At 39.2% G+C, this 26,612-nt stretch overlaps 1 protein-coding gene across 1 annotated transcript in view; it reads left to right on the forward strand.

Annotated features, from left to right (window-relative positions):
* ssbp2a (single stranded DNA binding protein 2a) overlaps positions 1-26,612 on the forward strand; it is a 49,578-nt gene that overhangs the window by 4,517 nt on the left and 18,449 nt on the right. The window contains exons 2-4 of the mRNA XM_088296306.1: positions 19,509-19,581; positions 22,872-22,933; positions 23,195-23,279. Of these exons, the coding sequence (XP_088152432.1) occupies positions 19,509-19,581; positions 22,872-22,933; positions 23,195-23,279 (220 nt within the window). The remainder of the gene's footprint in view (positions 1-19,508; positions 19,582-22,871; positions 22,934-23,194; positions 23,280-26,612) is intronic.

Raw genomic sequence — 26,612 nt, forward strand, 5'->3', positions numbered from 1 at the left:
AGAAACAACCACAACTGGTGAAAATCAGAGACGATATAAAAACACTTTATAGACTTTTTGCCCTTCCACATGCAACTTCCATTGTACGTCAGCCAGGAGGAGTGGTCGTTAAGATTAAATGTACAGTATATTAATATAATATATTGAATGTTTATTATGACAGTAATGTTTTTTTTTTCCACAATCCACTCCGAATTTGATTTTAACTTTTGCTTGATTCTGAAAAGCGGTTCGACAGGAACTACTCGCCCCGAAAAAGTCTAATGGAACGGTGAACATCCGGAACGGCCTTTTGTGATCTGCAAAATGAATGACCTCGAAATTATATCACAGTAGATCTTTTTTTTTTTCTTTTCTTTCTTTCTTTTTTTTTTTTTTTATAAATCAATTGGCTTTGCTAAAAGACCATACAGCCAATTCAGTTTAAATTGAAACTTCAAGAGAAATCACACCAATGAAAATGTTAACATTATCCAAGACCATAAATTGCCCTTCGCTTGCATATAAAATTTAGAAAAAACTAGATCGGATGAAAAAAAAAAAAAAGGAAACAAATTCTTACTTCATTATATTGTTTCATTTTTATTGTTTAATGAAGACCTTGCTTCAACTCATTTTTTGGAGGGTGCTCAAGTTTGATCCACCCAATCCCCCCTGTCTTCTCCTCTGAGCCGCACGCGAGGTTCAAGTGCGCACTCTTCCAGTCACTCACTTAAGCAAGGACGCGTGTCAAATTTCAACATACTGTACCACTACTTTTGGGGGCCATTGTAGTATAATGATTACTTTCATGGGGTACATTAGATTAGATTGTACCTTGAGGGGCATTAATTGACTCTGCCTTTTTTTTCTGACAGTGTGAAACGTGGGTCAGAGTTTGATGTTCCTGGGAAACATTTTACATCATTCACAATATGTTTCGCGGACCAGTTTCTTTGTTGCTCATAGCGAGGAAAACAGCTGAGGTCTGTTTGGCTGTACCTGTGTCAAGTCCTGCTCTTTATTGAGATTAAGACTGACAGTACATGGCCGCACGTTGTGTACTGCAGTTGTTCTACAAGTTTAACAATACGTGTCACTGAAAAAAATCTGACTGACAAAGTCCACATAGGTCTAGCTTTATGGCAGAGTTTTCTGTATATCGTAATTCACACACATGTGCCCAGCTCACCGTAACTTTAAAGGTAATTCAAATATTTAATTTGCTGGATTAAAACGGAAGAAATCGGCAGGCATCATGCAATCATATTTGTATGCCAACTCATAAATGTCGTCAATGTTCAGTTTGAAGTTCAACTGCCATCCATCTGGTGGAGGTCGAGATGATGTGGAGCTGTCGCTCATCATTCTCAATTCACATGCACGCTCGCCCCCACCTCCTACTTCTGAACCAACACGCTTATAAATTCCATCAAGAGGTGGCTGTTGCAGCATAGGGCAGGCAGAGGCGCTGCATTGCATGCTGGGAGTGTCTCCTATAGAAAAATATTAGACTGGCTGTCCAGCGCTGACAGAATGAGTTTCATTACAATGACATTAGAGCTGCACATCCACAACACACACACATACACTCACTCACATATGCACTATGTCATTCTGAATTTTGTTCAATCGTGATGTGTGTGTGTGTGCGTGTGGTGGGGGGGGGGTGTCTGCAATGGTCAGACTACGCAATCTGAAATGTCAAATCCAATAGGTAAGCAGATCTGCAGTGGGTTTTGTTGATTCACAAGTAAGTGCAATTTGGTTGTATTGTTATGAAGTTCTTTTTCATCTCAGAGTTGAACAAGTATCTACATTCTGAAACCACAGTCGCCAGAGTAACTAAAGTAAAAATAAGTTTTGTATCTTTTACTGATATTCCATGGCCTTCAAACACCGCCAAAGTTTAAAAATGAGAGATTTGGGGATCTTGACCACTCCACAAGACCACTCTGACCAATCCAAGCTTCGAGACACTTTCGATCTAACCACTGACATGAAAAAAAATGCAATTAGATGGAGCAATCCTATACCTTCGACGCACTTTTGGCTGACTCGTGTTTTTTCAATAATGTACATTTTGTCAATTGTCGAGTGAAAATAAAATGTTAAAAACACGCACAGAGAAATTTATGGGACACCCTATAAGAAAAACATGGTTTGATATGTTACCATGATTCTTTTAACCGTCCAAAGTTAGAAGTTGACTTTTTACGAGAGCCGGTTAACAAGTGTATGTCAGCAATGAAAGTGACAAATGTGAACATGTTTGAGGAGATATGTGGTGGTGCAGACTGTGTCTGTTTGACCCATCTGCTTAAAAGGCAGTCGTGCTTTTGAGAGACAGTATTAATGTTCTTGTTGGATGACAGCAGTGAACCCACAGTGTTTGCAACTCAGTAAGCCCAGCTGAGCTGTCTGCTGACAGCACTTTCCCCATATGTTTCATCCCTCATAATCAATCTCCATCTGTCCTCCGTGCTGTCTCTATGAATGGGAATGACAATAGTCAGTCATTATTACACAGCTATAAGCAGTGACAATCCACAACAATAACAATTTGAAAATCACAATTCTTTTTTGTAATGGATAAAGGCATCACTTCAAACGTTGGCTACTGAGTTATTGTATATTTAATGTCAAACTGACACGTGCTTTCCAGTCACATCGATTGCTGCATTACCCGCAAGCATGTTATGACTTTCAAAACTCAAGGCAAGAATTAGGAATTCAGCCTTAAAAAAAGTTCTTAATTTTGTGTTGTGATTGGACTTGGTGTAAAACAGCACTCCATCATTTTGGGAGCTGTTTGTAATAGTTTGCCTCATGAGCTAGGTAAACAGAATATTACAAAACACATTTGAATATTATGCATATTAGTTATACACCACTGTAAATCACAAGCATCATATGTATATTGCACAATCATAAATTATTTAGTATTCCTGGCAGTGATATTAAGTAAATAAATCTTTTAAAAGCAATAACCATCATGTTGTTAATACAATCCTGTTTGGATTGAGTGTCTTTGGAAAGGCAGAATTTTCCAGTAGCCTACAGGTCTTGTCTTGAATTTCACAGATGCACCTACAATGGGACTGCACATAGAACATCTTTAAACATTTTACTGACACGGTTCGAATTTTGCAGCCTCAGTGCATCGCAGATTTTCAAAACATATTAATAAAAAAAAACAAAAAACAAACGGCACTTTTGAACAAGGTTGCTTCAGAAACTCATGAGGTTATTCAAACGTGCCGTTCAGTTAGTTTCTACTGTATTCTGTACTTTAATTCACCCTTCAATAATAAATGCAAGTCAAGGAAATAGCTCTTAAAATTTTTGATTTACATGTTTCACCAATATGTGCCCCATTGTTGTAGTCAGGCTATAAACAGGTGCATCTTCATTTTCCTACCAGGGCTAGTCTAGTCTCCCGTGTTTGAGACTGCATTGCTCCTCTCTGGGCATTCCAGCAGACAGAGCTTCCGTGCCTGCGGCACATCTGGCACTTTGGTGATAGAAATTAGATACACTCGGCTTAAAAACGCGTGCATCTTCGTTCTCTTCATCACATATGGTTTAGAATTTGAATTTTGTAGATGAGCTACACATCGCTGACCTCGGCTCATCTTTCAATTTATTGACAAAAAGTAGACTAGATTTTAGAACTGCAAAGGGCAGTTTAAATGGTAGTGCGAGTGGTGTAATGATATTTTGGTGAATTTCATTGAATGCTGACTGATTCGGCGCGACGTGGGCGGGTGTGAGGGAGGTCTTTGTATTTTATTCCTAAATATGACAACAGCATGGGACAAACCCTCTGAATTATCATCTTAAACATATTTCAACTCCCTTGACCACACGAACCAACTCTGTGTCTGTGTGAGTGTGTGTGTGTAAGTAAGGGGGTGGGAGGTTGGTCACACACAAACGCACGTAAAATCGAGTGTGCAATGTGGTTTCCAATTGCCCACATCACCAATCTTAACGGGTATACATCCTTATTTAGATTTTTTGAACATTCATAGTGAACAGGATTTTTGTAGGAAAAACATAAAACTTGAGGGTTGAGTGATATCTAAATTATGGGAATATTTGACGATGCAATCCTGCATTTTTATAGTCCGGTAAACAAGCCCAAAATGAACTCTACCGTACTGCACGCATGATGAGGGTGTCGAAAATGTCCAATATGCTGTGTATTTTGATTATTAATCAGCTCAAAGCTTTTTTTTTTCGGGGGATCAGATACCAGTGATGTTTGCACTAGTTTTCCTTACACACACTGACAAATCAAATGCTTTACAAATAATTTTAAAGCAGCATGTAAAGCAAAAATTAATGTTTTGAAATGCACTGACAGCTAAATAACACGAGGCTTCAAAATGGTGAAAAATCCAATCTTTATCACCACTCTCAAATGAAAATGGGGGTAACTTATATGATCAAAAATGATGTTAGGAGGTTCAAATTCAAAATTCTGTGAAATAATCACATTAGCCAACTTGCATGCATTGGTGGGATCGTAATGTGACACTGGCTGGGCATCGTTTTAGCCACAACCAAAAAGATAATGAAAAATGAAATACATATCAGTCTACATGTTTTGTTGCATATTATGTATTTAGAAACAACTCTCTAAATTTACTTAACAGGGACTTCAAGATACGATCAGTATTTATTTTAACAGTTTCTGTTCGCCTTTTTTATTGTTATTATTATTATTTAGTTTTTCGCATACGACACACACAAGTGATAATGACAGCTTGAGAAAAATTGTCACAAAAGACTTAATTGAACCTGTTAAACACACTGACGCTTCATGCTCAAGTCGTCTTTTATCCGCTGGCATCCCCAGAGCCTACCCGTAACACAGAACTATCAAAGTCAGTCACGGCATCCTATTGAAGGTGGGTGTTGTCGTTGAGTGCTCCTCTGATGAACACAAGCAGAAGTGGGACAGGGAGATGTGTCAATCAACAAACAGGAGCATGTCGACGGGTACTGTAAGCCTCGGGGTCCTTGGGAATGGATCAAGGCTTTAAAGGACCTCATTCGGCATCAGATAGCACGTAACGGGGAGAAGAGGGGGGGAGAGGGCCCGGCATCCTTACGGTCTTTTGTTACACCTTTGAAAAGATGGCTGAGTGAATTTATCATTGTTTGTCCCGGGGAGTGGGTGGGTGTCCTCAAGTACTTCTGTTTTAATTCGAAACTCACCTTTACACTTCTCCCTTCCCTCCACGTTCCCTCCTTTTTAATATATCTAATTGTTGCTTGGGTGTGTAAAGGAAGCGCTGCACTTTTCCAATGAGAACATAGGCATGGTCTGTTCTGTTGCCATTGGCCATGTTGTTCGCGGTAGAATTTGTGGTTTTCTCAGGAACTTTTGCGTTGCATACTGGAGAAGGCGTATGTGCACAGCTCTACTGTTAACCGCAGCAGCACGCCAGGGATATGCACGCCCTTAGAACACTTCCTGTAACTTGAGCTACAATTGCGGAAAGAACACTCACAAACACTTACATCACACAGGCTTAATAGTGGAGACAACAGCAAATTTTGGTTTGATGAAAATAGAAATGACATATGCTTCAGAAATTGCCTATGAATAAGAATGTCTTGACAGCTAACAAAGGCACATTTTAAGAAATATGACATTGTTGCAGCATAATTTGTTGGCTCTACATTTCTCTGTAGTGTGGTTGTAACGTTATTGTTTTCATTATATCTTTAAAAAATCATTTATACTAATTATTAATTAATTAATTATGAATTCAAGCAGACACATTCAATTATTTTCTCATATGAACACAGCAATTACCAAATGAACATAACCAATTTGACAATGAATAATGAAAAAAAAAATTAGATTTCATGGAGAATGATGACCGCCACTGCAAATATAATCCATTACATATTTAGGACAGACTATTCAATCATGTTATTAAAAACAGACTCATTGGCATGCAAAGATTGAATGGGGGCGTTCTGTCATTGGTTGTCAAAAGGACGACAGGATGGGGAGGGTGGGGTCGGGCATCCACCTCAGAAGGTGCAACGAGGAAAGCAAGGGAATTGTTTCTTTTTTGTTTTTTTTAACTGTTGTGCATCAGAATTTTGAAGAGTGTATTTTGAGAAATTAGGAAACATATATTGCTTTTATTATGATGGGGAAATGGTCTAAATGATTATGGAAGGGAATTGCACATTTTTGTGCTTGGTAAGTCTAGTTTAGCACGTTTGTGAATTTAGTGGACGCGTTATGGCTTGCTGGGCGTTTTGCAGCGCAGGTGGTGTAAGGCGATTTTGGTAGCTTTAATTGAGGCATAGTCGGACATATTCGTTGCTCCGCGGACCTCTGTGATGTAAATCATCGGAATTCTTTCAGAAATATGACACCAATGTGGGCCAAGTTCTTGGAATCATTGTGGAAATCTCTTTATTGAACGAATTACAATCATTAGGATCTTAACTAATTATATAACAATTGACGGCTAAATACGTCAAAATCCATTTTTTTTACTTGGCTGGTAGTGAATGAGTTAAGGTCTCTTATTGCCCACGTCACATACACAGCTCACTACATCATCCGCAAGGGAATATCTTGCAGTTTATGTGCCAATGTCATGCATGTACCGCAGCGTGTCTATTTCTGCTTCCGCAATGTCACGCTGCTGTGCGTTGCGCCCTCTCTGAATTTAATACAAATGAGGGATGCTGTCTAGCAAAATACCAAAAGAAAGAAAACATCACCCATGCATACAGTTGCATACTGCTCGTTGTGCTAGACTCTCGCTGGGAACGGAAATCAGGCCCATAGGTATGTGTCAACTTTTACCCATTAGTGCCAGTGTTTGTTTGCTAACATAGCTGCCGGGCCTCCTATGACAACCGTTGTTGATATTCCACCGTCATTGATATGCAAGCTGCATAGCACCGACGCTCGTGCAAGGTTAAGCATTCGTGACACGACCAGGCTTAGAATCTGCTTAAGACATACACACTTTCTTTTTTCCTGCACTATTACGTCTGCATATCCCTCCCTTCATGTTTCTCCACCTCTGACTCCTTTTATGTGTTCGGTTGAGCTGCAGACTTCTTCGGCTTTACCATTCTCACTTGACTGCGCAGAGTTGTCTGTCCTCCCGTCTTGATTAAATCCTTGGTGACATTTGGGAAAAAAAAACAGCACATCACCTTGCTTAGGAATGTTCAAGGTCCAGCTCATATTTTGTTACTCGGGCAAGTAAAAAAAGTAGTGGGGAAAAATAACTGATAACTTTCTAAAACATGTTCTACAATAATGTGCTCCAACCAACCAGTCAGGAAGGGCTTTTTTTTTTTTTTTTTTTTGCAAGCCCACGACACCTGAGTGAAAGTCATCTAAGAGAAATGCAGCTCTGTGTACCTCTGTTCTACAGATTGCCCAGTGCAAATCAACCAAGTGGCTTTTCCCCTTTTGGTATTTTCTTGCAATGTTGCAGTTTTAAATTATGTTAATAAGGTAATGCAAGATCTCTACTTTTGGGTGATGTAAAATTGGCCAATATAAAGTGGTCACTTGTAGATTTGTTTACGTCTCATATCGGGTGTCTAACTGATGTGTGTGAACCCTTACCCCGCGCACCCACACTAAACTAAACTCAACTCAATTTTCTTTATATAGCAGTCTCACAACAGCTGCAACTGTAAAACATTACACACACCAGTTGTACTGTGAACAGAGGTTGCTTTTAAAAATATATTAATGAGGACAATAAAAAAAAAAAAAACAATAATACTAATGATTATAATAATAGGCTGGCAACCTGTTCAGGGTGTCCCCCGCCTACTGCCCGAAGATGGCAGGAATAGGCTTGAGCACACCCGCGACCCTCGTGAGGAGAAGCAGTTCAGATAATGGATGGATGGATGGATCATAATAATAATAATGCATTTAATGAATTTATTTCTGCAGGGATTCAGAGGGTTTGATGCACTCTGATGTCATATTTATGAATAAAATACAATGACATCCACCACACACAAAATCTGTTTGTCTTTGCATGGATCAAATGCACCCAAATCACATTACAACACCTGCGCCACAACTTGGACCTGGTTTGTCTTGGTCTAAAGTCTATACCATCTGTCACCAAATTGTCAGGTGTGCTGGGAGTGTGTAATACAAAATGCCCAGCAAAATTCCCCCAAAATGTCAAACTAGACTAACTGTTTTTGTGATTTGGCTTTCTTCATGTTTTTGGGGCTCCTCCAATAGTATCCCCAAAGACCAAACATTTGAATCTTTCAATAACTCATCTGATCCCTTACTATAGTTAATCAAGTTCTCCAACTTTATGGTTTGGTTGGATTTAAGATTTACTGAAATAGCGTGGCGACAAAGTTGAACGAGGAAATCACTCCCAAAATTCATTTGTGTTCTTCCATGTGTGAAATTAAACAAATTTCCCAGGAGAGGTGACTCAATCTAAACAAATCAAACCCAATGAAATGGAACTAAAATCAAGGGAAGGATGCATTGGCTTCCGCTTGTATTCAGCTGAACCCCTTTTAATCCCCTCTTCTTGATGTTTTCTTCCCTTACTGTAAAACCAAATGGTCATAAACCCATGATTTGTTTTAAATATCATTGCATTAGTCTGTTGGTTGCTCAGCATTTGTGTCTGTTGCCCCTGCGCTACGATAAGCTGGCATTTCCTGTTATCTCAGCACCAGGCATTGTTGTCTGCGCTGTGAGACAGTCGAGTCTCGCCGCTACTGACAGAACAACAACTGTTTCACTGAGCCTCATTGTGTGAGGGTGATTGCTTAGAGGTGTCTTTCCTCATTGTGTTGTCTGCTCAAAGTCTTAATTCCTGCCACAGTGATTTTCTGCATCCTGCCAGTATTGCAGTAAAGCCCACCAACCAATCAACCGGCAGTACTCAGCCGTCACAGAGATTCACTGTTGTGGTATTGGTCTCCGTTGAAGATGAATGGGAGTCTTTACTACAAGTACTTGTTGCAATTGATCTTGTCATTCATAGTGTTTTGTAGAATAACTACCAAGTAGTGTGCCCATTACAGATCCAGTACAAGTACAGATGATTTACACTGTCTGCTTTTATTAGTGGAGACAAGCCGTCATTGATCCATCTGTCAAAATGTTTGATTTAGTCACTTTGTCAAAATGGAAATATTTGTGTGATATTCTGGTTGATTTCGGCATGCACGGGGATTGATTGACAAATTGCATGATTGGACTGATCATTTACAAGCTCAGTGATGGGTCAGGGTGATATTTCCTTGATCAAGTATGCAGCAATTTGTTGATTGGTTAATTGATTAAATGCAATTTGTTCTATATTTGGGCTGGAGAATCTCTCCCAGTGGTCTCAGGCCACTTTGGACCAGAGACAGATGAAAAAGAAAAAAAGTCAGTTTTTGTCATTTGTCATGCGTTCATGGTAAGTACTGGTTGTTCCCATCAGAAATTCAAAAGTTATGAGTCGATTTGCTGGTCAGAACCTCTGATTCCCATCCAGAAAATCATCTTCATGAATCGAGAAGTTGCGTATGCTCAACAAGTCAGCACCAGAAGTGAAATAAATGTTATTTAAAAAGGTCTCATTATTCTACCAAATCATCTAGTTTGAGTAGATTTTGTAAGATGTGCATGCAAAGAAAGGGAAACAGTCATGCTTGAAGGTTTCATTGAAAATATTTTTTCCCCTGCTTCTGGTGTTTTACGCGTGACAATAACACACAAACACTGATGTAACTGGCAAAATATTATGGCACAATACAATTTTGGGTAAAAATTACAAAATGTTTCTCTGACAGAATTTTCAGTGTTTTCCAGTCAAGCCAAATGAGCACCATTTTGTATAAATGTCTTTTTTTTTTTTTAAACTCAAGACAAGTCAGCAGTCAGCCTTTGAAATCCAAATAAAAGCACACATTCTTTCAAAGAAAAAAAAAACGGGACATTCTAAAGCCTTCCTAATCTTTCTACTCAATTTGATTTTTACGCATTTTCCGTTTGCATTCACTTGTCCCAAAGGTTAGTGCCATCGGCAAATTCTGGGATGTGAAGTTAATGAAATGTAAACAAAAGGTGAGCCAAAGAACACTTAACTTCATGACTATTATTCCCCATCAGGATATGAACTTCATTCCATGGACTTAAACTCTCACGTGTGACCTTTCCACTTGAGAATTCTTCCCTTTGTGGTGGGCGCAGCGTTTCGCAGAGCGCCGCTTCTTTACTTTCATATCAAGCAACTGCTGATGGCAAACATTTTCATCCTCCGTCAGCAAGCAGTCTGATGTTGTGGTTCAACTCCACCACCACAATTTAGCTCGAGCCAAACTGGAACAGGAGCAATACGCCTCTCTGTCCAAATCTCTCGAAAGGACGACTAAGAGCTTCAGTATGTGCTGTGGAAGTGAGGGGGATAAAGACTATGACAAACATTTGCTCAGCAAAGCTGTGCGTAAGACAATTTCAGTGCAGACAAAACAAGGAACACCAGCAGATGAAACAAAGTTTATTTGAGTACAAATGTCTTCCCCTCAGACTGTTTCCATGCGGGATTATGACGTGTTTCGCTAATCTTCAAAGCGGGAGTGAACTTTTCGCTGCTCCTCCCAACACTCAGCTGCATCCCAAACCTGCTGCAGGAACCTCTGAGAGAAAACACTTTATAGGACTCGCACTACAAATGTGCTGCATTTAGCAGAAGCCATTAGAGAGACCTTGGGGGATTCCTTGGAAGCGTAATGGAGACTATAGATTCAATTTATGATCATCAGCAAAAATGCCAATTAGGGATGCATCTGAAAAGTCAGTGATATAGAGACAGCAGAGATTAATCGAAAGCATCAATTTGCTAGATCTAGCGAGTAGGAGAATGGAAGACAGTATGCAACAAACTTTTAATGTTAAAAGTTAATGTTCCTCTAATATCTATACTTTAACATTACCCAACTCGGCTTCTTCCAAAGATTCAAGGGTTGGCGAAAAAACGTCTCTGAATCACAGGTGTCAAACTCAGGTCCTCAGGATCGTTATCAGGCTCCTGCAGAGCTTGCTGATCATTTGAATCAGTTTTGTTGGAGGAAGGAAACATAGAAAACATGCAGGAGGGAAGTTTGACACCTGCGCTCTAAATTATTGAAAAAATTTTTTGGGGGGTAGTTGGTTTATTAAGCTTTCACATAAGAAATAACACTGACTTTATAATTGTTACAATAGACAAGTTGTAACATAACAGACAATTAAATAGTCGTCATCAGGATCTTGGTACCTACTCAAAACAACCCAATACAAGCAAGAATAAAAATCTGGAAATTGAAAGAACTACATGCATGTTACAGTAAAACAAAGAAAAAAAAGAATTTAAATGAAATTTTTCTTAATGTGCATTGAATGCCGCCCGCCACGGGTCTGGGCCTCATTGCTAATTTGGAGTTTTGGGTGTACTGAAGTTGAATTGATTTTAAATGTTGGTGATTCCTGGACACCAACACCACTGACTATGCACATGCAGAATTAAGTTCAAATCCCTTTCTTTGTACATAAATGTCAGATTATGAGTCGATAAAAATCATAGTTTCTTGGCAAAGCTAAATTGATTAAAATGTAGAATTTTGTGACCTATTATTGTGTAGATCTCAAAACTCTGTGGTACAAAATAGTGCAAATATTATTGGTGGGATTATAAATATTTATTATGTGTTTGACATGGAACCTCTTATTCATGATGACGTCAGCCATTTATGTGTTCCGTTCTGAGTACGTCTGCTAAATTGCGAATGTTGAAATCGTCTCATTTCATGTCTAGATGCGCATTGATTGAAATCCAACATTTCTGTTCATGGCCGTTAGCAGTCTGCCTTAACGCGATTCTAGCCAGACATTTGTTAAAAGTTGACTGCACACCTAAGCATTTATTTTGGGTCTTTCACAAGTTTGTATTTCACTTCAGCGATTAGCGCGCTGAGCGACTCCTCGTTCACTTTCTCGGTTAAAATGTTACTTGTTAGTAGGGTAGTATATTTGTCACCATGGAGGAGATGATCTGCATCACTCAGCTCGTAACTGCTACTGTGCACGGACTTACATATCATACAAATAACGTCCGTACTGCTACGGCGCAAGATAACTTGGCACCTAGCATTCAAGTGGCGGCGAAATAAATTACTTCCGGGACTACTGACGACACTGCGATACTATTTCTTTTTTTTTTTCAAATCTGTTCAGCGTTGTCATAGGGTGTGTGACCGGCTTCCTGAGCGATTTAAAAAAATTCTGATTTGACAATCTCGAAATCGCTTTGTCTGAGATCGCGATATATCGATTTATCGCTCAGCCCTAATAAATACCCTCACAAACCACCTCAGTATCAGCAACCTTATAACTTTTAACATTTTGCATGGCATCCTTTCAGATGCACTGTTGTATGCATCAACCTGAAATCAACATCCCATTCAAAGGGTCTCGCTTCTCAATGTGTATACATGTTTAGAATGTTTCGCTCCTTAGTTTAGTTCCCCGACAGCAGCATCACTCCTCTCATGCCCCGTTTTGACCTCCTCTTGCTATGCTTCCTTGCTCCTTTCATTAATCATTTACCCTCTCCCCCCTCTCTTTCTCTCCCTTTTGCTTTCTCTCTCTCCATCTTTCTGTTTCGTCTCACTCCCTCAGATTTTTTCTCATTGCTGCTCACATGGATCGCTTTCTATAGCAGTTGGTGGACGGTTGTTCTTTTGTACCAGATTTCCACTGGTTTCTTTTTGTTTGCATCAGATGCTATGCATCACTTTGTATACGTTTTGGACACATTTGCTTCGCGAGTGTAAAAAGAGCAGTTACTGTGAATGCGCTTGCACCTAGTCATCCCCTGCACACATTCAATTAGACTTTAGTGGAATGATAATGCCACAGGGATTAATCAGCGGCAGCCTGATTTTCCTCATCAAGTGTTTGGCCTGTAGAGGAGTGGAATTCCTCGACTGTTTGTTCATAAATATTCTGAAGATACTCTTCACCGATTTTTTTTTTCTGGTGATGTTTTGTTGAAGCACCGCATTTCAAATGAATTATTCAGCATAGTAATGGGTCTATATTTGTTGCTCATCTTGCCTCAGTGCACCTGCCTTTCTCCTGCTCCATGCCCGGGCGCCCTCTCATGTCCGTCTGTCTTCCTGGAGAGCTGCCCCGACCCACGGAGGATGCTCCGCTTTAATGAATGAAGTGGAGTCGTTTAACGCGGCTCTTAATGGCACATAAAGCCGTGCTGCGAGCCTTGATTAATCAGGGAAAGTGTTTGGCCCTCAATCGCAGGGTCGTCCGCAGTGGGTGCTCTGGCTTGATCACTGCAAACTCTTTTGTGCGAGTCCCTCTCTGTTTGGACTAAAGTTGTCCAGAGCACGGGGGCAAAGGAGTCAGGACTCAGCTCAGCCACAGGTGGTGTGTCTTTGATGCGGGGAGCTTGGTATCTTTGATGCCGGCCCTCTTGAGGTGGCCCGAAGTTGTATTAAAATGTATTATAGGTTCAGTTATGAGTTAAAAGTTACAATTTTAAATTGTAAGACCATCAGTGTTTAATCCACAGTGCACACATATTTAGACTTTTGGCTATATTGACGTTTTTCTAAAGCAAGATTTCCCAGCGCTGCTTTTTACTGACAGTATTTTTTAAGAGGGTAATTGAGTTTATTTTTTTTTCAATGGTTTAACATTTGTGGAGGATCATTATATTTTTGGAACTTCCTTCCTGCAACTCAGTTCAATCCAGGAATACTGCTTGATAGTTACAACTAACTTAAAACTCTAGAAATTCATTCCAAATATATGCCGTACGCCAGTGCACATGTGTTTCGGTTTTCACTTGTCTTTTGACAAATGTAGCCAAGTTAATGCTCAGCGTTGAAGCAGATGAGTCGAATTTTGTGTTGAAGTGTAGAAGGAGGTCACAGCAGGGTGTTATGCTCAGTAAGCTGCTGCTTAATGTGCATCTACAACAGCTAGACTATGAACATGCTCGGCTTTCACTCTCAAGTATTCGTGTCATCAACTCGACGCCTTCACCTCTCTACTCCCCATGTGGACTTTTTGGGTCGTTCTGATCTTCTCTCTCAGCATGTCACATAACTGAAGACCTTTGAGAATTTCCATCACATCCTGATGAAAAGTGCTTCTCATGATGGAACACATTTCCCACTTTGATCTGAACGTTGTTTTCCATGGCATATTTGAGTCAGCCTCATGTTTGTGTCCAGAACTTGATGAACTGATGTCAAATCTATTTAACCAATATGTTTAAAGTTATTATTCTAAATGTAATCATTAATAATAATAACAATTAATAATAATTAATGATAATTAATCTAAAAGAAGATTAAATTAGAGCTTTGCAGATTTTTCTTTTTTTAACATATTTTAGTTTTAAGATGGTGGCACAGTGGACGACTGGTTAGCACGTCCAACTCACAGTTCAGAGGTGCAGGGTTTCATCTTGAGTGGAGTTTGCATGTTCTCCCCATGCCAAAGTTTTTGAATTTTTGTCTGGGTTGTCCGGTTTCCTCCCACATTCCAAAATCATGCATGGTAGGTTGATTGAACACTCTGAATTGCCCCCTAGGTGTGAGTGTGAGCGCGGATGTTTGTTCATCTTTGTGTGCCCTGCGATTGGCTGGCAACCAGTTCAGGGTGAACCCCATCTCCTGCCCCAAGCTGGGGTAGGCTCTAGCACCCATGCGACCCTCGTGAGGAGAAGCGAATCAGATAATGGATGGATGGATAGTTTTAAGATGTCTTTTAAAGGGGAAGTCAACCCCAAAATATGCAGGCCCACTAGTCCAAACAGGGCACGCTGATCAAATTAATAAATTATTGTGCCACTGGAATATGATTCAAGCAGTAAATTCCACCCAAGCAACCACAGCTCAGCTGTTTTCTGAAGCTGAGCCATGTTGGGTCGTTAGCTGAGCCCTGAGCAACTTTGATGTCATTTTCAGTCGACTGCAAATGACAAAATGGCCGCCCCCTGGATGTACAAAAATAGGTGGATTTTACTGTTTAACTCATATTCCACTAACACATTATTAATGACAATGCCGTGTTTCGACTAGTGGGGCTACATGGAACATGTTCTTGTTATGAAATTTTTGAGCATGACCTACCCTTTAATGCGCAAAAAGTCGCAACTACCCAACATTCTCTGTAGCAACGCTCAAGCGCCAACAACAATATTTTCTGTAGTTGATCATAATGTGATCAATGTGGAGTCAGTGTCGATTAGTGGCCATTTCCAATCAGTCTGAGCCCCACTGACCGGTTGCACAGAAAGACAGAGAGTATTTTGACGGACGGGTAAGATGGGACATTGTAGGCAGACTCAGAAAAATCAAGCATTTCACTGTTTCACTGTTTTAATTTTTACTTTTTAAAGTATTGGAGGATAGACATGCTTGATATTTATATTCTCATGTTTTAATTTTCTTTGTTTTTTTTGGACAGCATGTTATTCATCAATCAGTGCAATTTTTCTTCAGGGTGAGTTCTTAAGTCAGTTTTACAAGACAGCCTTCTGTCGACTGCTTCGACTTGTTACTAATATTTAAATAAAGTCATCGTCCTATGCTGGTTGCCTATTTCTTCACGGAGCAGCAGCAGTCGGGATAAGTGTTGGATCCAAATATGAATTTGATTAGATGTGAGTCAGAGGGTACACAAACACTTCAATATGAAGGAGAAAAAGGTCAGGCAAAGAGCTTAAGGCTGGTTCACCTCCTCCACTTATAGCCAGTCACCTCACACTCATGAAGACAACGGAAACTGGTGGCTCCTTGACTCTGGTTAACGTTGTAATTAATGATAAGTGCCCTTCTTGAATTGGATACAGATTACCAAATTAGATGGAAATGCAATACAAATATGTAGTATCCAACAACAAAAGCTTACATCGACCAGCATTGTGTCCAAATTGCACCACGCGTCTTACAGAAAATACTCATGACAAAATATTCATACAGGGTTTTTTTTTAATAGCTAAAGCCATAATTCTGTCACTTTATTGTGTCAAATATGGAGGATTCTTAACCTTGAACAGCCCCCCTTCCTCTAATCCTTAAAGCTTATCCAAACTCTGTATTTTGACTGTCTGTCAGTCCACTGCCACATAGCTGAGAGCTTTTTTTTTTATATCAAGTGAAGAAGTGGGAAATTAACAACGAGGGATCAGTGTGCTCTACGCTAGTGTTTCCCAAGCTGTTTTATGTGTCTTTTAAGGAAATTAGCAACAATGCGTTAATGTTTGGTGGATATTAAATTCGAACAAAGTGCCTCCGCATGTAGCGTTGCATCCTGCTTATCAGTCCTGCTCCAGCTCTGCCCAATGTTGCTGTGTGTTTAATAAAAAAAAGAGATAGGACTCAGACAGAGGAAGGCGAGGTTGATGCCTGATTTATTTGTGTATACTTACCATGCATTTAAATCAACTTTGGAGGCAGGGATGGAATTCACCCCTTTAGTTTTTTTCAAAAATACTTCTTCGGACTTACCTTTTCGACCTTTATTTCTCTGCCCCAAGGTGAAATGACCCATGTTTGTGTATTTGGGAAATCAAGCGTAGGTAAGTGAAGCCAACAACTACAGATTGGCAAGAATTTTAGATGGTCAAATATGGGCAGATGTGGCAAAACATGCGGACTGAAATGGTAACTAGCCTATTTTGAAAAAGTAAGGGAAAAAAATCCTCCTTTTGTTTGCGTCTCGGAGACCTGAGTGCAGTTTACAGTTTTTCACGTTTGTTTCTCAGATCAGAATTCATATTTTCAAAACTCCTTGTTTGATCTTTACATAATTTTGCATATAGTAAAAACATTTTCTTATTTATTTGAACAAATTGCAAATCCTTTGGCACATCCATACAAATAATTATGTCCAATTCTTCTTGAAAATGTATTATACTGGGTCTTTGTTTAATTGTCTCACACCCTACAACATTTTGGAATTAGTTCATCATCATATAAGTGTTAACACGCAAAATGATTGAACAAGCCGTTGTATGTCAAGCATATCATTGAAAACTTATTTTCCCCCAGGTGAATCTTGACATTTTTTAATGTCTCACAAAGGGGCATGTGTGAAGCATTCGATCAACACGTGATAAAAAATACCTCAATACAAGAGCAGTGTTTGTTGTCATGAGGATGAAAATTTGTGGCCCAAAAGGCATAAAGGCCAAGTGTGGATTAAGGGAGACTGCACCAGTTTTCACAATTCTACTTCCGTTTTTTTTTCTTTAGGCACAGAAACACGCACAATAGTGACAGGTGTGCTTTTAAAATATATATTTTTTAACATCATGATGATTATTGTTAAATTGATTTCCACAATAACACAGAGGGAGTGTCCCATTCTAGTATCATATTTGTGAATGAAATCCATGACATCTGCACGCTTCTATCAAATACACCAAAATCGTTCCAGGCCTCCTGTGCTGCAAAATAAACTTCCTTTCAACGAGTTTAAATTAAAGCCCACTTTTTGTAACCAAATTTGCAAATGCGCAAGACGATGCGGCGGGAATGCCCAGTGAGGCATGATGTGTCTACCAAAAGCACAACTGTACTAGATCATTGCCCAGTCACAAACTGACCATTCACGAATTTGTAGTTTTTGACGACTTTCTTTCACTAAATTACCAGGTGCATCAAGGACGAGGCGAATTCATTCATTAAATACATTTAATTTTAAATGAAAATGAACAAAAGCATCCCGACAATATATATGCCTTTGAAAAACCACAGTATTTACAAAATAAAACATTAACGGTGTTTATTCATTTAATTTTTTTCAAGTTCGGCGGGACGGATTAAAACGTTTAATGGGCCGCATGTGGCCCCCGGGCCGTAGTTTGCCCACGCCTGCATTAGTCCATCCATGGGTTGTGTTGAGTTTGATAGTTAACCAGCTGGGAGTAGCAATAAACATCTTGAAGTCTCTTTTTAAAATATTATTTCTCTCTTGTTGTGAAGTGAGTTTGTTTGAGTTCACAGCCACCAAACAGCACTGGTATTTTTTTAACTTAAAATTAAAAAGAACAAACTAGTTCACCTCATAACAACGAGAGGTTGAGTGGCGGGAGGCCCCTGTTTTTCATATTCCATTGTAGAGATGTTGAGCGTTTTGTCAAGCTTTTCTTTATTTCGTTTAGGTACTTTGTCGCTGCGCATGGTTTTGTCTTTGACATCACGACAACCATGTGAAGGATGGCGGTGTGGCAAGGACGGCACAGTGCCGCACACCTCCTCTAACCATTAAACAAACATGGGCCAATGAAGTGCAGGGCTCAGGGACAGCAGGAAACTGAGAATAAAGTGACAAAAGAGATGGATGGGAATGTGGGAGAGGGACAGAGGAGGTGACGTACCTGTGTGCACAAAAGAAAGGTGCAAAGTCCATCATCTTCAAGACAGGCAGACAGGCAGGGGAGTTTATTTTTACTTTCGTTTAAAAAGAGTCTGGACTAGATTTAGCAAGTTGGTGGCACCTCTTAAATGAGATTCTGGGACAACAACCTTTTATTGTGAGTATACACATGGGATCATTTTTGGCTATTAGTAACTTTTAGAGTGAAAACTTTTTTGGGGCGAAAATGACGTTTTAAAAATGTATAGATGACATCTTTAAATTTCAGGAACTTGCATTTGTAGAGCTCAAGCATATTCAAAATACAGATTCTGCAATAGAATTACCTTTTCATTCAAGTTAGCCATTGCTCTGTGAATTGCTAAATATTAGCTATATGTTTGCAAAAAAAACAAACAAATGAAACTAAAATAAGATTAAATAGAATAAGATAACCTTTATTAGTCCCAAAATGGGGCAATATGTATCAATATAGTGGAAATAATCGATACAGAAAGATGCAAGACTCAACATTCAAGAAGCTTATGGCACAAGATAGAAACCCAAGCTAGACAATTCATCCAATCCAGCATGGCTGCAGCAAGAAAGACAAACGAGATGTAAAACATCTGAATGTGTCCTTTGCCAAAATATATTTCCCACCATTGCAAAAGCCACCAAGAGCCACTTTTGTCATTCTCCCAGTATTATGTTATTTAATCAATGATTGCTTATTTGAAATTAATGAAAGTATTTCCCTTGCATTTGCATCACAATAGTTTTTCTTCCTCCAGTAATGGATGTTGAAAATTCTATTTACTTGGAAAGCAATTACACTGCCAGACGTGAAAGGTTGATTGTCGTAGATCGTACGCGCCTCAAAGCAAACTTTTCAAAGAAAGTAACCTGTCCTTTAAATAAAATTAAGTTTTGGTTTAGAAAGTGCAATGACTCACACCCGTGATTACTATTTTGGTGTAATTATGTCTGTATTTTCTCATGTGATTTGTACTCCACCTTTGCACATTGCATCGTTGATTATTCTGAATTAATTAATATAATCTAAACATAATAGTATCGCACCTATTAACTTCTCACTTTTGTGCTTTATGTGCAGGTTAGCGTTGTATGTGTACGAGTACCTGCTGCATGTAGGAGCCCAGAAGTCAGCACAGACTTTCCTCTCCGAGGTAAGTCACCAGGATGCTGTGCATGTTGATGTCGTGCATGTTGAGCACATTCTGACAAATAGTCTGACCCTTGTGCGGCATGTCCGATGAGTGTAACAGCTGATTGAATTAGCCACAACTGAAAGTGCTGAGCCAACACGTTGTTACAAGCGGATGAGTTTTTTTTTTTTTTTTTAAATACTTGTGTTGCATTTAGCAGAGCTGGAGCCAGAGAGCATTAAGCATGACGTCTTGGAGCTGGCATCTTTTCTATGACATCATTCTCTGATCGCCTCAAAAGCTCAATTTTGTCCTTTGTGGTTACCTTTCGTCCTTCCTCTCGTACTTGCATCCTTATCTCTACTTCCATTACTCTTCCTCGAATGGAAGTGTACCCTTGCGGTAATTTAGCTGAGGTAAAAAGGTGATAAGGTGAAAAGGAGGTCAGTATATTCTGGCGGCTTCCCTGAATAACCGTAAATGACCATTTTAGGGGACAGTGGATTGTGGCTTGTGGTTAGAGAACAAAGAGACAGAGGATGGAAACGGTTACATCATCCGCTGGCACCAATTCTCATCGTTCGAACTTTATGTGTGTGCACATGCGCAAAAACACGCACCGTCTTTGCTCTCCCCTCCCCACACTTGGAAGATGAAAAGCATAGACGGCCTCAGTTGTGGGAATGCATTCGCTATGACTGCAACAAGTGTCCAAGCTCAGCCCCAATGTTGCTTTTGGTGAACATAAAGGGTGGAGCAAAACACAACTTTAAAGGCCCGTTTGCTGGCTTATTAACATCCACATCTGGTCGTAGGGCATCCGATGCCTCAGGAAGTACACCAGACTATAATGCTAAAAACATGAAGCATGAGATAAACAAGCATTTTTACAGTCAATAGAAAAATTACACAAATGGGAAAAAGACACACGTAAAAAAAGATCTCATGGTGGCTTGGTATAACAGTAGATTGTGGCAGTATAAATCATTACAAAATTCTATATGTTGCTGAGAGCTGGGATTGTATCGTACCTGAACACGTGGAGTGTCATTCTTTTGAAGGGCAGTTCAATTTTAAAGTGAAACGATTGAGTTCGATTCGGTGGGATTACATTTTTTAAATTAAGGCTCGGTTCGAGAGTGTATCATGCAATGAGTGTCATGTCATTTTACAAACGAACTGGTCAGTACTGTGCAGTACTCTTGATATATTATTAAGTGAAATACTAATTTGATTTGATTACAGGCGACACTCTCAGATCTTTTAAATCAAAACCGATTTTACTATTCAAATAGCTTTTTGTAACACCCCTATCCAAGAGGAGATCTGGTCGTCTAATGTTAGCAATGGCGTTCAAAACATTTCAGTCTCTGAATTTGTGTTCCCCAAATTGTGGTCAAAATCTGACTTGTGTGACCTTAAGGATTTTGAATTTTCAAATTCCACTCCACAGTTCTTGGATCAAAAACATAAATGAGTTGTATTTTTTGTATTTAAAAAAAGGACATTTCCACCACAGTAGTTGTTTTTTTACATAGGAATCATGACTTCTATCCTTTGTTTCCATGAGAGTAACGATCGGTCACACTGCATACCACATTAATGTTGCAAGTCTACAAATGTCTTTGCTGGAGCTGTTGAAACATGCAAAGTAAGAGAAGCACTTCCTTCCTCACCCCTCACCAATGAGCTTCAAAGCATTCCTTTCAAAATCTGTCTGACCTGCAAGTGAGGTCAGGACAGTCTGACTAAAATTGCAGTGTTCCACTCTTTCCTGTTATCTGTCTTGCTTCTTCTAAAACAGATGACTCAGGCTTTTTTTTTTTATCCATATCAAATGTTTAGATCATTTAGAAATCAACAAGACAATTGAGGTTTTCAGGAATAGCAATGTGATGATGATGATGATGCAGACTTTCCGAGTGTCTGCGTGTGTCTTTAAATGCACGGTGTGTGAACATATATCAACTTCAAGTATACGGGTTGACGCCATCGCTGTGTTAGTCAATGACCTTGACTGAGTCAGTGCATAACGGACAATATATCCCAAGTGATTTGTGCGCCTGAACTCCCTCTTCACCTTTCTGACATTGCCACAGACTTTTCAACAGACACCAATAAATTCTCCCACACTGATTTGTTATTTAACTTTTCCGCATGTAAAAAGCAAGCAAATGGCATGTTCTCAAAATGTATTTGTATATTTTTGTATTTGGCCAAGACAACAATATCTGATTAACATGAACATGCAATTATTTTTTAATAGAACACATGCAGAGCATTTGCATTTGTGCTTCTCACAATACCATGATGCCGATAGTGCAAAGTTCTGCAAAGACAGACAAAGTGTGCTCAGACAAAGCACACTTTATTCAGGCTGTTTATTTGCCACTCGCTGTTGAAGTTTAGCGTAAACTAATTAAACTAAATTAACGTTAAAATAATTAATCAAACCATGTAATTTTGTTTAATGAAAGTCTGCTTGCTTAATGCCAACATATATTGAAAAATCCCTTAGGCAAACTAACAGAAATGATCATAGACGTATTTATAAACCTTCACACCAGCGCTACTTAAACATACTTAATATACTTGTGTTGACTGGTTGCGTTAATCCGAATGCTTGCTATTCTTGCTGTAATTCTTCATTTTGCGTTTTACCAGCTGAAACAGGTTAGCATTGAGTAATAATGTTAAAAGCAAAGTCCATATAAACTTATTCATATAGGTAGGCATAGATTCATTAGCATATTTACTAGTGCAGTTATAATAATAACCATGCAAATTAGAGGCAACCCTTTTGTTCTTCTTCTTAAGTGCCGCAGTGTAATAGTTTGTTCGTAATTGTCTGTTTTTAATGATCAAATATAACTATGACAAGAAAAGCTTACAATGCGGTCTCGTTCATGTCCAGGCATAAGAATTCTCATTATTAGATCACTCTTAACGAACAGTAAAATATCAAAAAGCCGTGATTTCTTGCGTAACGTTTTCACAATGAAGCGCTGCAAGGAGAAATGAAGACAAGGAGACTTAAGAGGGATGGGTGAATAATAGGATGTGTGTGGAGTGTTAAAACGTGCTTCTCAGGCTGGTACATGTTTATTACCTCATCTCGCCCCAACACACCCTCAGGTTGTTGTCAATAGAAGGAGATCGAGACAAGGTCTGCCCTATCCACTTAAGATCACGCTCTCTCTCTCTCTCTCTCTCTCTCTCTCTCTCTCTTTAACGAACGTAACATGTCTGGTGGCCGTTTTTTTTTTTTATTCAACGTTAACTAAAGCATCTTTTTCCGTCTCCCGGTTTAGATCCGATGGGAGAAGAACATCACATTAGGAGAACCTCCAGGGTTTCTCCACTCTTGGTGGTGGTGAGTTATTGTCTTTCATAATTCAATTAACATTGTCTGGCCATGCTTTAACTGTCACCAAAGGTGGGTGCATCAGTAAATTTTGCTGGTCCATCAGTGATCATTCGCCTGCAGCCGGGCCGCATGTCGTCATTGTCACCCCGTCTCCGTTATTTAAACATATTTCCGTCATTGCATCGGTTTGTCACCACCTTTCCGACTATTGTGGATGCCTCCCTCTAAAAGAAGCTAAAACGTATTTTAATGTGTTGTGTATTGCAGTGTTTTCTGGGACCTTTACTGTGCAGCCCCAGAGAGAAGAGACACATGTGAGCACTCCAGTGAGGCCAAGGCCTTCCACGACTACGTGAGTCAGCATTACTTTTTATCTCTCAGATAAAAAAAAAAAAAATGTTTATCATGACATAACCTCGTTTATTGGCATAAATACATTGTCTTCCTGCAAGGTACGAATAGTCTCTCAACTGGGTACACAGCATTTTGCATAATCAATCTGTTTAACTTTCCACAAGTGCGTTATCTCACAGTGGTGAAATCTGTGCGACTGATCAAAGATTAAAGAGAAATATTCAAAAGGGAAGAAATGATAACAAGTCCTCCATTGGGGCCTCGAAACGTCCATGATTCCCAAGGGTGCTTGTAATTCCTGAAGATTTTTGAGAGAAGGTTGAATTTGGGACAGTGCAGGAGAGTCTCTTTTGTCTGTGGAGTAAATTGAGACAGAAAATGAACAAAAGAGTTAAATGCAAAATTCATGACAAAAGGATTTTTTTTTATTTTTGAATGGGCTTATTTGGTTGGAAGTTGATAAAAAATATCAACACACTGTAAAATGTTTTGTCGTCGTCACCAATTCGATTTTAAAATGTTTGCTTTATCTTTTGCGTTTACATAACATGCAGAAAGAGTTACACAAATCTTTTGCACTTCTGTAAAACTTCTAGCATTGGCATGTATGTCGAAATTGAGAACATTGCATATGCCAGTAATTAGAAAAAGGACAAATATTGTTCGGGGAAATATATATATATATAAAAAATAAAAAAGTAAAGCACTCTATACTCTTCAACAAGAGTCCAAACCATAATCCCAAATCTTTTTTTATAGCCTCGTGCAGTGCAATTCATCTTGCAGGGAAGACGAGTGTGTGATAGATTACAATCAAAGGTGCTCCGGTGGGCAGCCCTGAAAGTTTATACCTCATGTGAAAATATTGACGCAAACTTCTCGCTCGTGGCACAAACTTGACTCGTTATTGCCATCCCTGATGGGAGAAGCCAAAAAGAAAACCGAAAGCAACACTTAAACACACAGAGGTGCACAACATTTTGCAGGAATTAGTTTACAATACACAGTAAAAAAAAAACACAGCTTGTATTTTTTTGGGGGGGCAATTTTAAAATACATTTTATTGATATTTATGGCAACAATGTTAGTTATCTTAACAAAGCATGCACGTTATTTGTTCCAAAACAATTTGCTGACTTGTTTTCACTTTGGGTTTTAAGTGAGAGAACAATACAAGCGACAATTACTTAGGTAAAGTCTTATTTTTATCTGGTTGAAAATATGGACAAAAAAATTATAAAAACTTTTCTTGAGCAAATTGCCCAACTTAAATTAATTAAAAGGTCAAAGTTTGTCGAAATTTTGACTTGACTGATTTTTTTACAGTGTAGTCTAGCGAAACAAAATAAAAAAATAAACTCAACTTCAAAAGAATGTAATCATCATCATCATTAAATTGTGTTCAATGAAAAATGTATAAAATTCACGACTTGGCAAACACACATTTTTTTTTTTTTGATTTCTTAGTGTGCTTCTATTTGCTGCAATGTTTGCCATCGAGCATCTGGAATGAGGCGAGGATTGACAAAGTGAATTTCAGATTTAAGAACTCGTGTCTAGGAGAGAGGACACGCTGTACATGTGCTTTTTTTTTTGCTGGAGGGAAGTTCTAGGAGGACAAATGCAGTGATGGTCTTAGTGCCCAGTTTTTCCCCGAGTATCCTCCTGTCTGACTCATCACATTTGTCTGGATTGGGCTTTATTGAGATGTATAGTAGCAAGTGCACAGGTCAGGACTTTCTGCTTACTCCAGCAGGATCTTCCCGCTCTCCACATCTCCTTCTCTGCGTTATCCCTCCTTCTTTTACTCTTGCCATCCTGCAGAGCTTGCAGCAGGCTCTCGACTTGCGCAACTGTGTGCGTGTGCGTGCGCGCCTGCCCGCTTGTGTGTGCGCAGCCAGGTGATGCTGCTGATGATCAGGGTGATGAATAGTCACTCCAAGGACGAGGCAGCTGTACGATGATGTCATCCTGTGGCTGCAGGGACGGAAGCTGGAGGGCATCGTGACCGCCGTTCTCAGGGAAAGAGAAAAAGATGACGCATGAACATTGAAATAGATGCATGTCACCAACCTCCAGAATAAAAAGCAAGTACACAGCAATTAAATAAATCTTAAAGACTATAACTGAATATTGTATCTTCTGTGGCGGTCAGAATCAACTCGAGAATTGCTCCGATTCTATCCTAAGGATTTAGTTTGAACATTTCCTGCAGGGATGTAATCAGAGAGGTCCAATTAGACCAATTGTAATTAGACTGAGGTCACGTGCAATCAACACCTTCAATTCCACTCTGCGACTGAGATCCAATCAGAGGCACTACTCAGATACTGTATCTGCCTCTCAATTAGAACCAAATGAGGGGAGGATTACGGTGAATGTTCTAAGCACTATTGTAGTTAAATTATTTTTTTTTGACGGCTTCTTTTTTCTTTACTTTGACACTGATGTCGATTTTAATCAGACCTTGTGAATATAATTACCTGCAGGTAGCTAATTAGTGAGTGAAGTCCTAATTAATTTAGGTGTGAATGTTTGACGCTTTTTGTTCTTTTCTTGGGTTAATTGTCAAGAAAATTATTTTTCATGTCCAGCGTTTGGAAATCATATCACATGTACAATAGTGAAGGCTTTCCTTCCAAAGGAAAGACAAACCATTGAAAGTGAGTGAAGTGAGATGCAATGTTATTGATTTTTAACTTGGGTGAAGGCTTCTCGGGCATCAGATTTGCCGTTTGCAGTTCTTTTAAGTGCTTTGTAAATTGTGTTCTGAAAAGTAAATGAATGGATTCCATTTGCGAGAGGCCATGATGTCATAAAAACAGGTTATTTTTGAATGCTTTATCCAGACGTGGCCTTATTGAAGAGGGCAATCTTTGTGTTGGTACTTAAAAACTTGGAAATATGGTAGTAGGGGTCGTTTTTCATGACTGCTGTGATCTATTTGACTATTCAAACTGTGCTGCTAGCATTCTGCATTTTAAGGTAACAAAAAAAAATCTTTTATGAAAATATCTATCTTTTATTGCACCAATTATACACACAAAATGTCATTGTCTCTATATGTTCGGATAAGTGCATAAGGGTGCGCTTGTCTCACTGTTTGTGGAACACTTATGTTTATAATTTGACTAAATCAGTTAATCTTCTTCAGAATAGATGAGCAGTTCATGATCGTGGAGCAAACTAGCGTTAGCAGGTTCTGCTGGGATGGAAATACGAGCGTGATACCCAACTCCTGAAATGAGAACATTATCAGTGTCTAACACTTGTGCTGGTTGTGCTGTGCAACCCCTGATAAGAACGTGCTAAATAATGGAAGCGAGCTGTT

This window comes from Idiotropiscis lumnitzeri, chromosome 1 (genome assembly GCF_059441095.1).
Source record: "Idiotropiscis lumnitzeri isolate Australia: NSW breed Sydney's pygmy pipehorse chromosome 1, RoL_Ilum_1.0, whole genome shotgun sequence".
NCBI lineage: Eukaryota > Metazoa > Chordata > Actinopteri > Syngnathiformes > Syngnathidae > Idiotropiscis > Idiotropiscis lumnitzeri.